The sequence below is a fragment of the Vigna unguiculata genome, chromosome 7 (assembly GCF_004118075.2).
Source record: "Vigna unguiculata cultivar IT97K-499-35 chromosome 7, ASM411807v1, whole genome shotgun sequence".
Classification (NCBI taxonomy): domain Eukaryota; kingdom Viridiplantae; phylum Streptophyta; class Magnoliopsida; order Fabales; family Fabaceae; genus Vigna; species Vigna unguiculata.
Window position 1 is genome coordinate 25,865,171 of NC_040285.1, and position 13,884 is coordinate 25,879,054.

The 13,884-nt window shown below is 35.4% G+C and overlaps 2 protein-coding genes across 2 annotated transcripts; both read right to left on the reverse strand.

Moving 5' to 3' along the window:
* Positions 1 to 370: 370 nt before the first annotated feature.
* Positions 371 to 5,939, reverse strand: LOC114191885 (amidase 1). The gene is made up of 10 exons (XM_028081331.1): positions 5,682 to 5,939; positions 5,400 to 5,552; positions 3,344 to 3,468; positions 3,058 to 3,183; positions 2,433 to 2,615; positions 2,074 to 2,221; positions 1,789 to 1,957; positions 1,150 to 1,284; positions 867 to 1,028; positions 371 to 657 (listed from the first exon to the last, which is right to left on the reverse strand). Exons 1-9 carry the CDS (start codon positions 5,789 to 5,791, stop codon positions 894 to 896), a joined length of 1,284 nt encoding a protein of 427 aa, XP_027937132.1. The 5' UTR covers positions 5,792 to 5,939; the 3' UTR covers positions 371 to 657; positions 867 to 893.
* Positions 5,940 to 11,137: 5,198 nt separating this feature from the next.
* Positions 11,138 to 13,520, reverse strand: LOC114189960. The gene is made up of 7 exons (XM_028078690.1): positions 13,331 to 13,520; positions 12,855 to 12,949; positions 12,448 to 12,527; positions 12,312 to 12,367; positions 12,087 to 12,199; positions 11,715 to 11,779; positions 11,138 to 11,645 (listed from the first exon to the last, which is right to left on the reverse strand). Exons 1-7 carry the CDS (start codon positions 13,503 to 13,505, stop codon positions 11,348 to 11,350), a joined length of 882 nt encoding a protein of 293 aa, XP_027934491.1. The 5' UTR covers positions 13,506 to 13,520; the 3' UTR covers positions 11,138 to 11,347.
* Between the last annotated feature and the right edge of the window lie 364 nt (positions 13,521 to 13,884).

Sequence of the window (13,884 nt, forward strand, 5' to 3'; positions counted from 1 at the left end):
CAAGCATTAACACGCCTAGCTCTCCCTCTTCGAATTCGACATTATTTCATTATACTATACGTTAATATTAGTTTTTATTTAATTCACAGCTTTTCGGTCTAATCACTATCAGCATTCCAAAAAATATTCCGTTTTACTTGGCTTATACTTGATTCCAAGCTGAGTAGTGCCTTTCTGGTACCTAAGATCATGTATGGATGAAGTGTGTGTGGTAAAGTAAAGTTCCAATTAAACTTCACATTTGATGACATGCCAGCCAAATTCAAGAAGAGAAGGGAGAAGTGTTGGTGTGTGATAAATGGATGTTGCTCTCCACGTGTGGATGTGAGGTTCCCATAAAGCTTATTTCTCTGAGGCTGACACAGCTGAATATCAAATGCATCAACAACTAATTATTTGTTAACATAATATAGTATAGTACTATTGAGGTACTACAATCAATTTCAATTTGCTTTCATAGCCAAGCAGCATAAGCAGACTGGTATGACTTAAGGAATGATTGAACTTAATAACATCCGAAAGAAACAAGACTGACTTAAGGAATGATTGAACTTAATAACATCCGAAAGAAACAAGACTCTGATAAGCATGAATTTCCTTTACGCAGTTTCCCTCCTTACATTCCAGCTTTGACATTAGTATGCATACTCAAAGCATCTGCAAAAGATGGGAAGCATATTATTGCGCATAAACCTAAGAATGTATGTGTAGACACAGAAATAAACAGAAAGCATCTAGTATATATCTGACTTCATTTTTTGTTCAAACAAGCACATAAAAAGGAGGAACTAAAATGTGACGGCACAGAGATCTCAAAGCTTCTATACATTTGTTTTTCCCGGTTAAGGTAAAAATATAGAACTTACATCTATATCAGTAACTGATGCTCTCTGTTATGCAGCTTTCTGTTCTTTGATGCTAGGATAAAGATTCTCAACAAGGTGAAGCAAAAATTTATCTGCACCATGTCTGGCCACCAGAGAAATTGATAGGGGAAGATCATTATACATCCCTAGTGGTATGCTTACCTACACAATGTCAGGAAATACATCATTGTTATAACATTCTGACATACATTCTGATATGCAGTTTAATTGATTGAGGAAAATATGAGTCCAAGTGCTCATAAACACTAGAGAGAGGGAAAACCTGGCAAAATCCAGATACTCCAGCAATGGACAGCAGGCTAAAAGCCCTTGCACGAAAGATTTCTAATTCAGACGCATTTGTTTGGAGTTTTGGGGGAGGCCCTGGAACTGTGGGGATCATGAGAACACCAAAATCCTGAAATTTTTTAACACAGTATTATAGTAACTTATACAAAAGGCAAGCTTCCAAAAATAAATGTGTTGCTTAATGACTACACTCCTTTATTTTTACAAAAGAGAGTTGGAGGGAGAATCTATGATCTTCATCGTTGAATTAATTGTTTCCAAAACAAACACATTCAAGCTAGATAATAAAAAGTAAAAGTACAGAGTAATTCTTACTTCTGACAAATGAAAAGTTTTGCTGAAAAAAATGTTTAGCCCAGAAGGGTCTCAAATAGTATTTCAAAAGCAAAATTGATCTATGATTTATAACAAGCATGTTTGAAATTACTTCCCAATGGGCAAAAAGTAAAGGAGGCTTCCATTTTTTAAGACTTAAAGAGAGAATCTATGCCACACACACAAACATATTTCATGTTCATATGTTGAAATACGCTGTTTATCAGTAAATTATGAGGATTCCAAATATCGTGCTATGGTCTGTGTGCATGCCTCGTGAGTCAAAGAGAAAGAATACCCCAAGAAGAGCCGCAAGGGCATCGTGCAGTTCTCTTTTTACTGAATAACAGGTATCAATGTTCTCCCCTGTTGTCTTTAGGGCATCTGATACACGTTCTGAGATTCCAGGACCTAAATCTGGGTTGACCGCTGTGATCCATTCACCATGGTTATTCTTGAACTCATAGCTACATTACAAGTTAAAAATAAAGCTACAATCAAGTTTCAATCTAAGGCAACCCACAATCCGCTAGAAAATTACAATTATCTTTACTGAAGACTAGGGATTGATGGTCAGCTATACCTTTGAAGTAACCGCATGGCACTTGAAACTGCAGACAGTGATGGAATGTTAAATATTTGGTCTGTATTCTCTTCACTCATGAAATGTTTCAAACTTGGAACATTGGTCTTCACATAGTCTCCAAGGATTTCCTGCTTTATTACATCCCCTGCAATAGTGGATACAACAAAAAACCTTCTCACTTAGTAAAATAAACTTTCCCAAAATGCATATTATACATCATTAGTGGGATCAAACCACAAATAGATTTACAACTAAATTAAAAGGGGTAGAAGAATTCCTATCATTGGAATCTTTTGTTTTATAATTAACAATCAATAACATTGAATTGACAGCAACGGATCTATCGGATCATTCACCTCCATAAAACTTCTCTATTGCTTTCACGACAGTTTGTGTAGCTACATCATATGGAATGAATGAAAGCTGGAAACAGTCCTCTGCAATGATGAAGCAAGAAGGTCTAGCTGGTGCTACATCTGGCAATTGTAGAATTACACCGCCTACTTTGCTCAAAAGCATTGGATCCCTGGCAAACCATCCTAGATGTAAAGATGAGGAACAAGAAAATGAGTACCGAGAAGAAGTGCTCAACAGCTAGTGGAGCTATAATTTCAACACCACTACTTGACATCATATCAATAGGAGTTGAAATGTAGAAAAGGGAAAATTCAAACATAAAGTTTGGAGGAAAAAATTCATAGCTAACTTCGTATTGCTAAATATCATGAATACCTTTTAACCAGATAACTAGAGAAAAACAAGTACTAGAACCGTGAGGTAAAGGTTTTACATAAATTGTTATGTAAATTTCAGAGCACTGGATTGAAGAAAGAAACTTATTCATCGTAAACTTTAAGAGAAACTGATAACTAACTCCCCTAGAGACTATCTAATCACAATTTCATCATGATACGTTTAGGCTTTAAAACAAAAATTATGAAATGTAGAGATTTAACAGTCATCAAGTTACTGGATTATTACCCACAGTGTCAAAACTTTGTGCCATAGGGATAACTCCTGATACTGGAATAACACCATGAGAAGGACGAAAACCAAAAATCCCACAATATGATGCGGGCACTCTTACACTTCCTCCGGTATCAGTTCCTATGATTGAAAAGAGCACTTCAAATAATTAATCAAATGAAGCCAAAATGAAACTCAACGGAAAATAGGAATAGCTCACAGTTGATGAAAATGTAACAGCACTTGAAATTATTAACAAAATGTTGACAAAAATAACCGATGGAAGGGAAGAATAAATGACCTAATGAGAAATCAACAAGCTTTGCACCAACTGCAACGGCAGAACCACTAGAGGATCCTCCAGGAACCCGGTCTGCTGCACAAGGATTTCTAGGCGTGCCATAATGTATATTCTCCCCGTTTATACTGCCACGCACGAAAGAGCAGTGAATCATGTGACTAGCAGAAATATGGTGTTCAAAATATGCACATATCCGAGACAAAAAAATACAAATTATCAGTCATTTTTTATAAGGTGAAAGCTCAATCAAAATGAGCAGAAGTGAGAAAGCTAAGAAAGCTCAATCCATTTAAATGAAGTGCAACCTTACTTGCGTACTTTTGAGACATCTTAATTATTGGGAACCTTGTCCTTTCCGTATGATCTACATAGTGACTGAAAGCTAAGAAAGTTATATTTCTTCCAACTCTAAGATTTATCCTAAAATATCACAGTTTACACGAAAATGATAGATAATAGTCACTCTTTGAACATTAAATTTCCATATAGTCACAAAAAGAAAGTAATTTTCTTTTTAGAAAATGACATAAGACCCTTATAATTTAAGTGTCCAGATCTCTAGTTGCATAGACAAGAGTCATTTTCTTCTCTAACCATCAGGTTAAGTTTTCTCTCGTAATTAAGAGAAAGTGAAAATTCTGTTATTTGATATTTTCACCGTAGCAACTCTTCTTTCTATTGAATAAAAGAATTTGCAGTACTGATTCTAAAATCGAAGAGACTAATCATCTTCCAAAAGTTGGCCAGTGCCCAACAAATTTTCACCTAATTTTATCGTATATAGTATTATGAATCACCTTACCTCTTACTTTGTTGTAACTCCAATGCTTTCTATGTCTTTCATGCCAACATACTTTCCATTGCCTAATTTAAGTTTTGAGGAAAATGAAGAATCTATGTTAACAAAAACTTTTCTATCTTTGGTTATGTGATTGTTGCAGCCCCCAAATACCATAATCTCTTATGCTCTTGAGTTGTTTTTTGAGAAGCAAAGATCACGCTTCATTCACCATTTTATGCTTCTGCAAATGAATCGTGATGGTGATCGTCAAAGTGACATGATTGCTCTTTTCTTACAAATTCCATACCATTTTATGCTGCTACAGTTATAATTTCCAAAGTGACATGTTATGCTTCTACAATGTTATAAGAGATTCCATACCATTTTATTCTTCTACAATTATAATTGTGACATGATTGTTGAGATAAGCCATACCATTTTAAGGCCACAATTTTACAAAGTGAAAAGTGACACCAAAGTCACAGGTCACCACTGTACAAGTCACCACTTGTGCTTTGTCCCATTGTGACTGTGTTAAAAAAGACAAGCCATAGATTCCATACTAACCATTATGTTAGTATTGTGATTTATGACATGGTTGTTATAACGACAGTTTCTTTACAAGCATAACATTTTGGACTGTCTTTATTCCAATAATATTTTTTTTTTTTATGATTGTTCTTCTTACATAGTCCACACATTTGCTTGATCTCCAATATTTTCTCTTCTGCCATAATAGTTTCTTCCTCTTCCAAATTCGTCACCCATATCTCAGTTCATTTCTTTTGAGATGATACAATGAGTTTTGGTTGAAACATGCTTCACACCTATGAATCTTTCGAATTCTTGTTAAAAAGTTTCTCATGTTTCCTTTGCTTTTTTTTTTCTCTTACGATCTTTGGAAATATAGCTAGTGAGACTCTCTCAATCATCCCAAAAAAACTCTAGCATACGTGATTTCCTTCTTCTTCAATGTTGCATGTTTTATACCCAATTGATATTAGATTAAAAGGATCTGCAGCTCCGGTACCCCTCTATTGGTGGTATGCAGAAGAGATGTTGAAATCTAATATTCAACGAACTAAGTTTTGTGGTGAATGCTATAAAAGTTACATGTATAAAGAATAATATAAATATTACTGAATACTCCTAAAAGGTTTTCATGAAGCATTCAATTTCCACTAAGTAGGCACATCATTCAATATTGTTTGGAACTATAGAATAGAACCCTATGGGTTTTGGAATAAGCCAAAATATGAGCAAAGAAAACCAAACCTGTAAGCCATTTCATCCATGACAGTTTTACCGACACAAGTGGCACCTGCTCCGAGTAGAGCCAAAACTGTTGGAGCAGTAGAAGTGGCCACGGGATGTGTCCTTGCCCAGTCAGGGTTTCCGAAGCCGGTCACATATCCTTCCACGTCAAATCTGTTCCACACAAACACCTCCTTCAAGTTCAACTTGCAGAAGCATTATCAAAGTCTAGCTGACTTAGGCGTCAGCAAAAGTGGAATTTTCACTACAGAAATGTTGTGGCTCGAAAGGAAAAATACATACATATCTTTGATAGCGAAGGTGAGTGAATTGAGGGGTACATCAGGAGCAGAATTTGGTGGTAAAGTGAATTTCTCCATGAATGCCCCGTAGTCATCTGAAGCTGTCTCCATTCCTGTTGTAAAGTTCCTCTCTCACGTTTACAAACCGCTAATGGATATGGTGATGCTAGTAGATATAACAATGACTGAAGAGCATCTCAAGTAAGAATAAATTTCATAGCATTGTGTTTTACTTCTACGATCCTTGTAAAGATAAGGTTAAACTTTGATTGGCCAATCCAAATATCAGCCACATTTGTTTTCTACTAACCTACCATTTAATATATTTCATTTTCCACACCATTCTCATTTTCTTGAAGTCCTTGTCCACTTTTGCTACTTTTAAGTTTAAAAAACGTTTTATTTTTCACTTCTGGCATCATTCATTCATTTGTACTATTATCCTTCATAGTTTTTAGTTTTTCCAACATGAGATTTTTCTTCAACCTACGCGCACCTTATTCACTTCATATTAAATTTCTCGCACCATTTATTCGTGTTGATTCATTTATGTACTCCTATCGATCATACTTTTCTTAATGTTTCCCGCAGTCAGCTTTTCTGATTTAAACTTAGTTAGAGAAAGTTGTGATTCTAATTATTAGAATCAATATCAGAGATATTATGTCAATATAATATTATTCCAATATCTCTGATATTTTGTCCCGTGTGTGCAGCCATCATTATCAATTATTTTATGTATTATTTATTGTATTCAATGATGACTTTATTATAGAGATTATTATTGTACTATATTGTGTTTATATAAACACAACATCCATCTGCAATACAAATACACAGATTTGCATGACAATATTCCTCCATTTTATCTTTCTTGGTTTCAGAGCTCTTAAACTTGAAGGCTCTCAATCCAATCATGTCTTCTGCAACCAACACAAATCACAAAAATGACTAACACACAACTGGTTCTGTCAGGTTGGACAAAGATAACTATCTCCTATGGAAGTCATAAGTTTTTCCATTGATAAGAGGTTGCAAACTTGATGGCTACATACTAGGAATAAAAGAATGCCCAGAACCGTTTGTCACTACAAGTGACAAAACTCAGAAAACCAATACTAACTACGAAGAGTGGATTGCACAAGATCAAGCTCTCCTAGGGTGGCTAAGGAATTCAATGGCCATTGATATTGCAACACAGTTGCTGCACTGTGAAACCTCTAAGGAACTTTGGGATGAAGCCCAAAGCCTAGCAGGTGCAAACACAAAATCATGGACAATCTACCTCAAGTCAGAATTTCACAACACTCGCAAAGGAGAAATGAAGATAGATCAATATCTTCTCAAAATGAAGAACTTGGCAGATAAATTAAAGGTGGCAGGATCACCAATCTCCAACTTAGATTTGATAATTCAAACACTAAATAAATGGATGCTGATTACAATCCGGTGGTGGTCAAATTATCTGATCAAATCAATCTTAGTTGGGTTGATCTACAAGTCCAACTATTGGCTTTTGAAAGCATAATAGAACAACTGAACTGTTTCAATAACCTTTCAATGAATACTTCAGCAAACCTTGCAACCCAAACTGATTTCAGAAGCAACAAATTAGGGACACAAGGTAATTGGAGGGGGTCTAACTTTAAAGGAGGTAGAGAAAGAGGTAGATCTAAATCAATATGTCAGGTATGTAACAAGATCAGACACATAGCAATGAATTGCTTTTATCGTTATGATAAGTCATACACATGTTCAAATCATAATGTTGAAAATAACAAGAGAGAAAATCACAGTGCTTTCATAGCCTCTCCCTACCACAATCAGGGCTATGAATGGTACTTTGATAGTGGAGCTAGCAATCATGTGACCCATCAAAATGAGAAACTTCAAGATCTCAACGAAAACAATGGTACGACTTCTTCTCTCTTAGTTGGAAATGGTGAAAGATTGAAAATATTGGCCTCAGGCACAACCACATTGAATAACCTCAACTTGCATAATGTTCTATATGTTTCAGAAATAATAAAAAAATTGTTGAGTGTGTCTAATCTAACTGCAGACAATAACGCTCTTGTTAAATTTGATGCAAACTATTGTTATGTGAAGGACAAATTGACAGGGAAAATACTACTAAGAGAGAAACTTAGAGATGGATTATACCAACTTTCAAATGTCAACTCTCAAGTCAATAAAGATCCATGTGTCTACATATCGCTAAAGGAGAATTGGCATAGAAAGCTTGGACACCCCAACAATAAAGTCTTAGAAAAGGTGCTGAAGAATTGCAATGTCAAGACATCATCACATGATCAATTTTCATTTTATGAAGCTTGTCAATTTGGAAAACTTCACTTGTTACAGTTTAAATCATCTTCCTCTCATGCTAAGGAACATTTAGAGTTGATTCACAGTGATGTATGGGGACCTGCCCCAATTTTATCTCCCTTTAATTTTCAGTACTATGTTCTTATCATTAATGATTACAACAGATTCACTTGGACTTTTCCTTTAAAACAAAAATCAGAAACAATACATGCTTTCAATCAATTCAAAAGCCTGGTTGAAAAACAATTTAATAAGATAAAAGCTCTTCAATGTGACGGTGGAGGTGAGTTTAAACCTATCCAGAAAATAGCCATTGAATCGGGAATTCATTTTAGAATGTCTTGCCTGTATACCTCTCAACAAAATGGTAGAGCTGAAAGGAAACACAGACATGTGACTGAAGTAGGGCTCACACTTTTGGCACAGGCTAAAATGCCTTTACACTACTGGTGGGAAGCTTTCTTTACCTCAGTTTATCTCATCAACAGATTGCCTTCATCAGTTAACCCAAATGAAAGTCCTTTTTCATTGTTATTTGAAAAGAAACCTGATTATCATGCTCTAAAGTCATTCGGTTGTGCCTGCTATCCTTGCCTTAAACCATATAATCAACACAAACTTCAATTCCACACTACACAGTGTGTATTCTTGGGATACAACAACTCTCACAAGGGTTATAAGTGCCTCAACTCTCATGGCATAATTTTCATCTCGAGACATGTGGTCTTTAATGAGAATCACTTTCCTTTCCATGATGGATTTCTTGACACAAGAAATTCATTAAAAACACTGACTGGAACAATCCATATTATTCTTCCTTCTTGTCCTACAGGTACCATTACAAGCCACACAGTTGAATCAACTCACATGGAGGTAAATCATTAAGAAGGTGACTTAGTTTCCAATGAAGAGCAACCAACTCTCGGTGACTTAGCTGTCAATGATGATCAACCAACGGTCAATGATATCTCTATTCATGTAGATGAGGCAACCTCACATGTAAATGACACACCAGAAGAAAATAACCAACAGACTCAGCAGGACAACACGCACTGGATGCAAACCAGAAGCAAGACAGGGATCTACAAGCCAAAACTTCCCTATATATGGCTGTTAGAAACAGACACGGAAGACAAGGAACCAAAAAATGTTAATGAAGCTCTACTCAGTCCAAAATGGAAAGTAGCCATGGATGCAAAATTCAAAGCTCTAGCAGCTAATCATACGTGGACTTTGGTACCATTTCATGGTAGAATAACATCATAGACTCCAAGTGGGTCTTTAAAACTAAATACAAGGCAGATGGCTCAATTGAACGAAGGAAAGAAAGATTGGTTGCCAAAGATTTTCAACAAACTGCGGGTCTCGACTATGATGAAACCTTTAGTTCAGTGGTCAAGTTCAGCACGGTAAGAATTGTCCTATCCATTGCAGTACATTTAAATTAGGAGGTTAGACAATTAGATATAAATAATGCATTCTTGAATGACAATCTTAAAGAAAATGTGTTCATGCATCAACCTGAAGGATATATAGATTCAACCAAGCCTGGTCACATATGCAAATTAAACAAGGCAATTTACAGACTGAAGCAAGCCCCAAGGGCTTGGTATGACAAGTTGAAAGATACTTTATTGAGATGGGGCTTCCAAAACACCAAGAGTGATTCGTCATTATTTGTTCTTAGAGAAAATGGTCATATCATACTCCTTCTCATATATGTTGATGACATAATAATTACAGGGAACAACAATAAGTCTTTAGAGACTTTCATTACTCGATTAAACATTGCTTTCTCTCTCAAAGACTTTGGCCTTCTACACTACTTCTTGGGAATTGAAGTACACAGAGATGTTGGTAGAATGTACCTTAAACAAACAAAGTACATTAGAGATCTACTCAAGAAGTTTAATATGGAAAAAAGCTTCATCTTGCCCTACACCAATGGTAACAGGGAAACAATTCATTGCTAAAGGTTAACTTATTGCTAACCCTACACTATACAGACAAGCTATAGGTGCATTACAATATCTGACCAACACTCGACTAGACATAACATTTTATGTCAACAAAGTCAGCCAATATATGAGTTCCCCAACCATGGATCACTGGCAAGGAATAAAAAGAATATTGAGATATCACCATGGCACAACAAATTAACAAATTTTTGTCTCCATATCAAACCCTCAACCGATCTTGATATAGCTGGATTGGGCCACTAGCATAGATGATAGGAAATCCATAGCAGGGCAGTGTATTTTCCTTGGAGAGACATTAATCTCATAGGCCTCAAGAAAACAAAAAGTGGTGTCATGATGAAGTATTGAGTTAGAATACAGAGCTTTAGCTGACCTGGCAGCAGAAGTAACTTGGATCAGATCACTTCTAGATGAGTTGAAATTTCCTATGCCTAGAAAGCCGATTTTGTGGTGTGATAACTTGAGTGCTAAGGCACAGGCATCCAATCCAGTGATGCATGCTCGGTCTAAACATATTGAGATAGATATTCACTACATTTGTGATCAAGTGCTTCAGAATCAAGTCACAATAGCCTATGTGCCCACAGCAGATCAAATTACAAATTGTTTAACCAAACCTCTCACACATACAAGGTTCAACATATTAAAAGACAAACTTAGGATAACTAAGTCACCTCAGTTTGAGAGAGGGAGTTAGAGAAAGTTGTGATTCTAATTATTAGAATCAATACCAGAGATATTATGTCAATATAATATTATTCCAATATCCCTAATATTTTGTCCGTGTGTGTGCAACCATCATTATCAATTATTTCATGTATTATTATTGTATTCAATGATGACTTTATTACAGAGAGTATGATTGTACTATATTATGTTTATATAAACACAACATACATATGCAATACAAATACACGGCAATATTCCTCCACTTTATCTTTCTGTTTTATTGATTTATGTTGTGTCGCACATTGGAGATGACTACACGTTTCACACCCCATTGGGTAACACCCCATATGATACATTAAACCAAATAATCAAGTGTGTACATGCTTTCTTTCTTTATTAATTTTTGAAAGTGAGCAAATGTTGTTAGCTTATAATTGCTTAAAGAATCAAGCTTTTAACATGCTGGAAAAGGAGCCTCCCCTGTTTTGTTACAACTGCATAAAATTAGACTATGGAAATTGTTATATTAACAACAAGCATGTGTTAAACAACTTTACACTCTTGGGTGGAGAATTGCACCTTCTGCGGTAACTGAAGAGGATCAAGACCACTCATTGAAGTGTGAAAAAGTTCTCCTATGCTATTCAGGAAGAAATTACAGCAAATACATGAGAAGAACAGAACAAATAATCTACTCATTTTCATCAAAGTCACCATCAAATATGTACAGGTATGGAATCGCAGTTGTGCGATCAACTAATGCACTGTGAGAAACCTCAGTATTTATCCCGGGAGAACTCCAACCTAACCGTTGTACGTATACAGCATCATAAGCTTCAATGTTCATTCCTGAAGCAAGAAATAGTTGAATCTCGTATACAAATCTGTCCGTTCTTGCAGCCAGAAATCGCTTTGCAGCTTCAGAGACTGACATCTTGAACTCTTCCTGTTTCTTTTCGGGTGCAATCACGAGTGACTTCTGCTCTCTTCTGTAATTCAAAAGTTATTACTAGTCACCATCCATGTTTTCCACACTCAAAATGCACAAAGAAACTTACCTTGTATATAATGCTGCTTTGACCACGCCAATTATATGGTGCACAATGATGTCAACATCCTCCTCCTTTAGATTGGAAAAAGCAAGTTTAAGTCAAGATTTAACACACCTATGCAATTACTATAGAAACCCCCACCCCCTTTTTCCTCCCTCCCCAAGAAAAAAGTGATTAAATGACAGAGGGAAGGATTTGAAAGAATCAGAAATTTCACTTATGATTAAGCACTTACATACGATAGCACTAAAGAAAACGCAACAAATGTGGATCAATATACGTGTAGCAGATAAATCACACTGTTACTGGATATTTTTCCAGGGTCAAGGCCTGAGAGAGAATGCACCAACAAACCACTAATTTGATAAGTTTACTAACCTGGATAAGAGCTTGAATTTCTCTTCTTAACCAACTTTCAAGCCAGAAGTTTGGCTGAGAGTACTTACGAGATCTCCAATATTGTGGTATATTGAATATGTCATCTAACAAACCTGCTCACACCGAGTTCATAAAAAAAAGTAACATAAAAATATCAATAACGAATATTTGACACAAACCAAAGGATAGACAGGCACCATTATCTCATAGAAGTAGGACGAACACCTTGATCAGTGTAATAGCACTGTAATCTATATCTGTGCGCTCTTGACAATATAAAACTGCACACACAAACAGAGGAGCAAAGTATAAAAAGGATAAATCTACCAAAAATTTTAACTTGGACTGAAACTAGACAAACCTATCTTCAAAATCCTTATTCACGTAGTGCCGCTGAAAGCAACTTCCTTCCACTTCATACACGATAGATAAATTTTCTGTCTGCATATTAAACACGAACAAAGATGTCAGCAGGTCACTTGATCGAGCTTGATACTAACTTCTACTACCATTCACCCACTTGATTATCATAAATCATCATCCGTAATGTTTTGCGAATTTCGACATCCATAAGAAGCATTCAGGGAGCAGTAAATTGAGATCACTTAAAAGTACTGAATTGAAATTCTTTTTAAAGGGTGTAAAATGGAGAGAATAATTTATACTCGATCAAAGTCAAAAAGGAAAAAACAACAATATAACAATGGTAATAGCGCACAAAAATATATGATGTTCTAGAAGTTGAAAAATGAAGGCATTTAACCGAACCTTACAGAGGGGGCATTTTACGGAAGAAGGAAGAGAACGGTGCTTGCCAGCAACCACCTTGGTCCAGCGTAAAATGCAATTGAAGCAAAACTTATCTGCCACAAGAATAAGTTCATTGATTAGCTAGGAATAATAACATAAAAAAACAGTAAGAGTGTCAAATGGTACAATTGCCTCTTTTTTGCTTCTTGAATCTCAACTCTCAAGCATTGATCCTAATAAAATAAAGCTTTTTCTTGATATAAAATTTGCCAGGGTGATTTTCGAACAAAAGGGTTCCCCAATACTACAAGTTAGAGCATCCAACCAAATCATCAATCAATCAGTCAAACCCATTGAAGGGTCTCTACAACATGCAATAAATTTATAAACTTTGGGATTAGAAAGACAGAAAAGTTACCATCATCTTGCAAAAGAAGGTAGAGATGAGATGGTTATCAAGAAACAGAGTAAAAGGGAATAGTTTGAGGGCATACGAAAACATTTGTCGAGGTAAGACAGTTGAAGAAATGGCCCCAAGCAGATTGGGCAGCAGCAACTGGAATCCTCCGACTTCGAGTCCGATGAAACATGGTCGCTCGCCCCAATCGCTGCGTCATCTTCCATCGTTTCCAACCCTAATTTTCCTGCCATTTCATACGCTTTTCTCATGTATATTACTAGACAAGATGATACATATGATAAATTATATATTATAGTAAAATATATATTTATTGTATATAAAATTTGAGATAAAGATTAAAACTTTTTAGATTATATTTAACTTTTTTTTTACTTTCAATAATTGAGTATTTAAATGTAAAGTTAATGATGATTATAAAGAATTGATATGTTCTAATAATTTAATGTAATGTTTAAATAATTTAAACAAAATAAATTATCTTAAAACCTATATATAATTGATTCTTGAAAAATTCAAACATTCTTCCTTGAACTTATTTTATGACTAACGAGTATTAGACAGAGGAATGGGGTTGGAATACAATGAAAGAGGACAAAATGAAATATATACATTTTACATTTTACATCA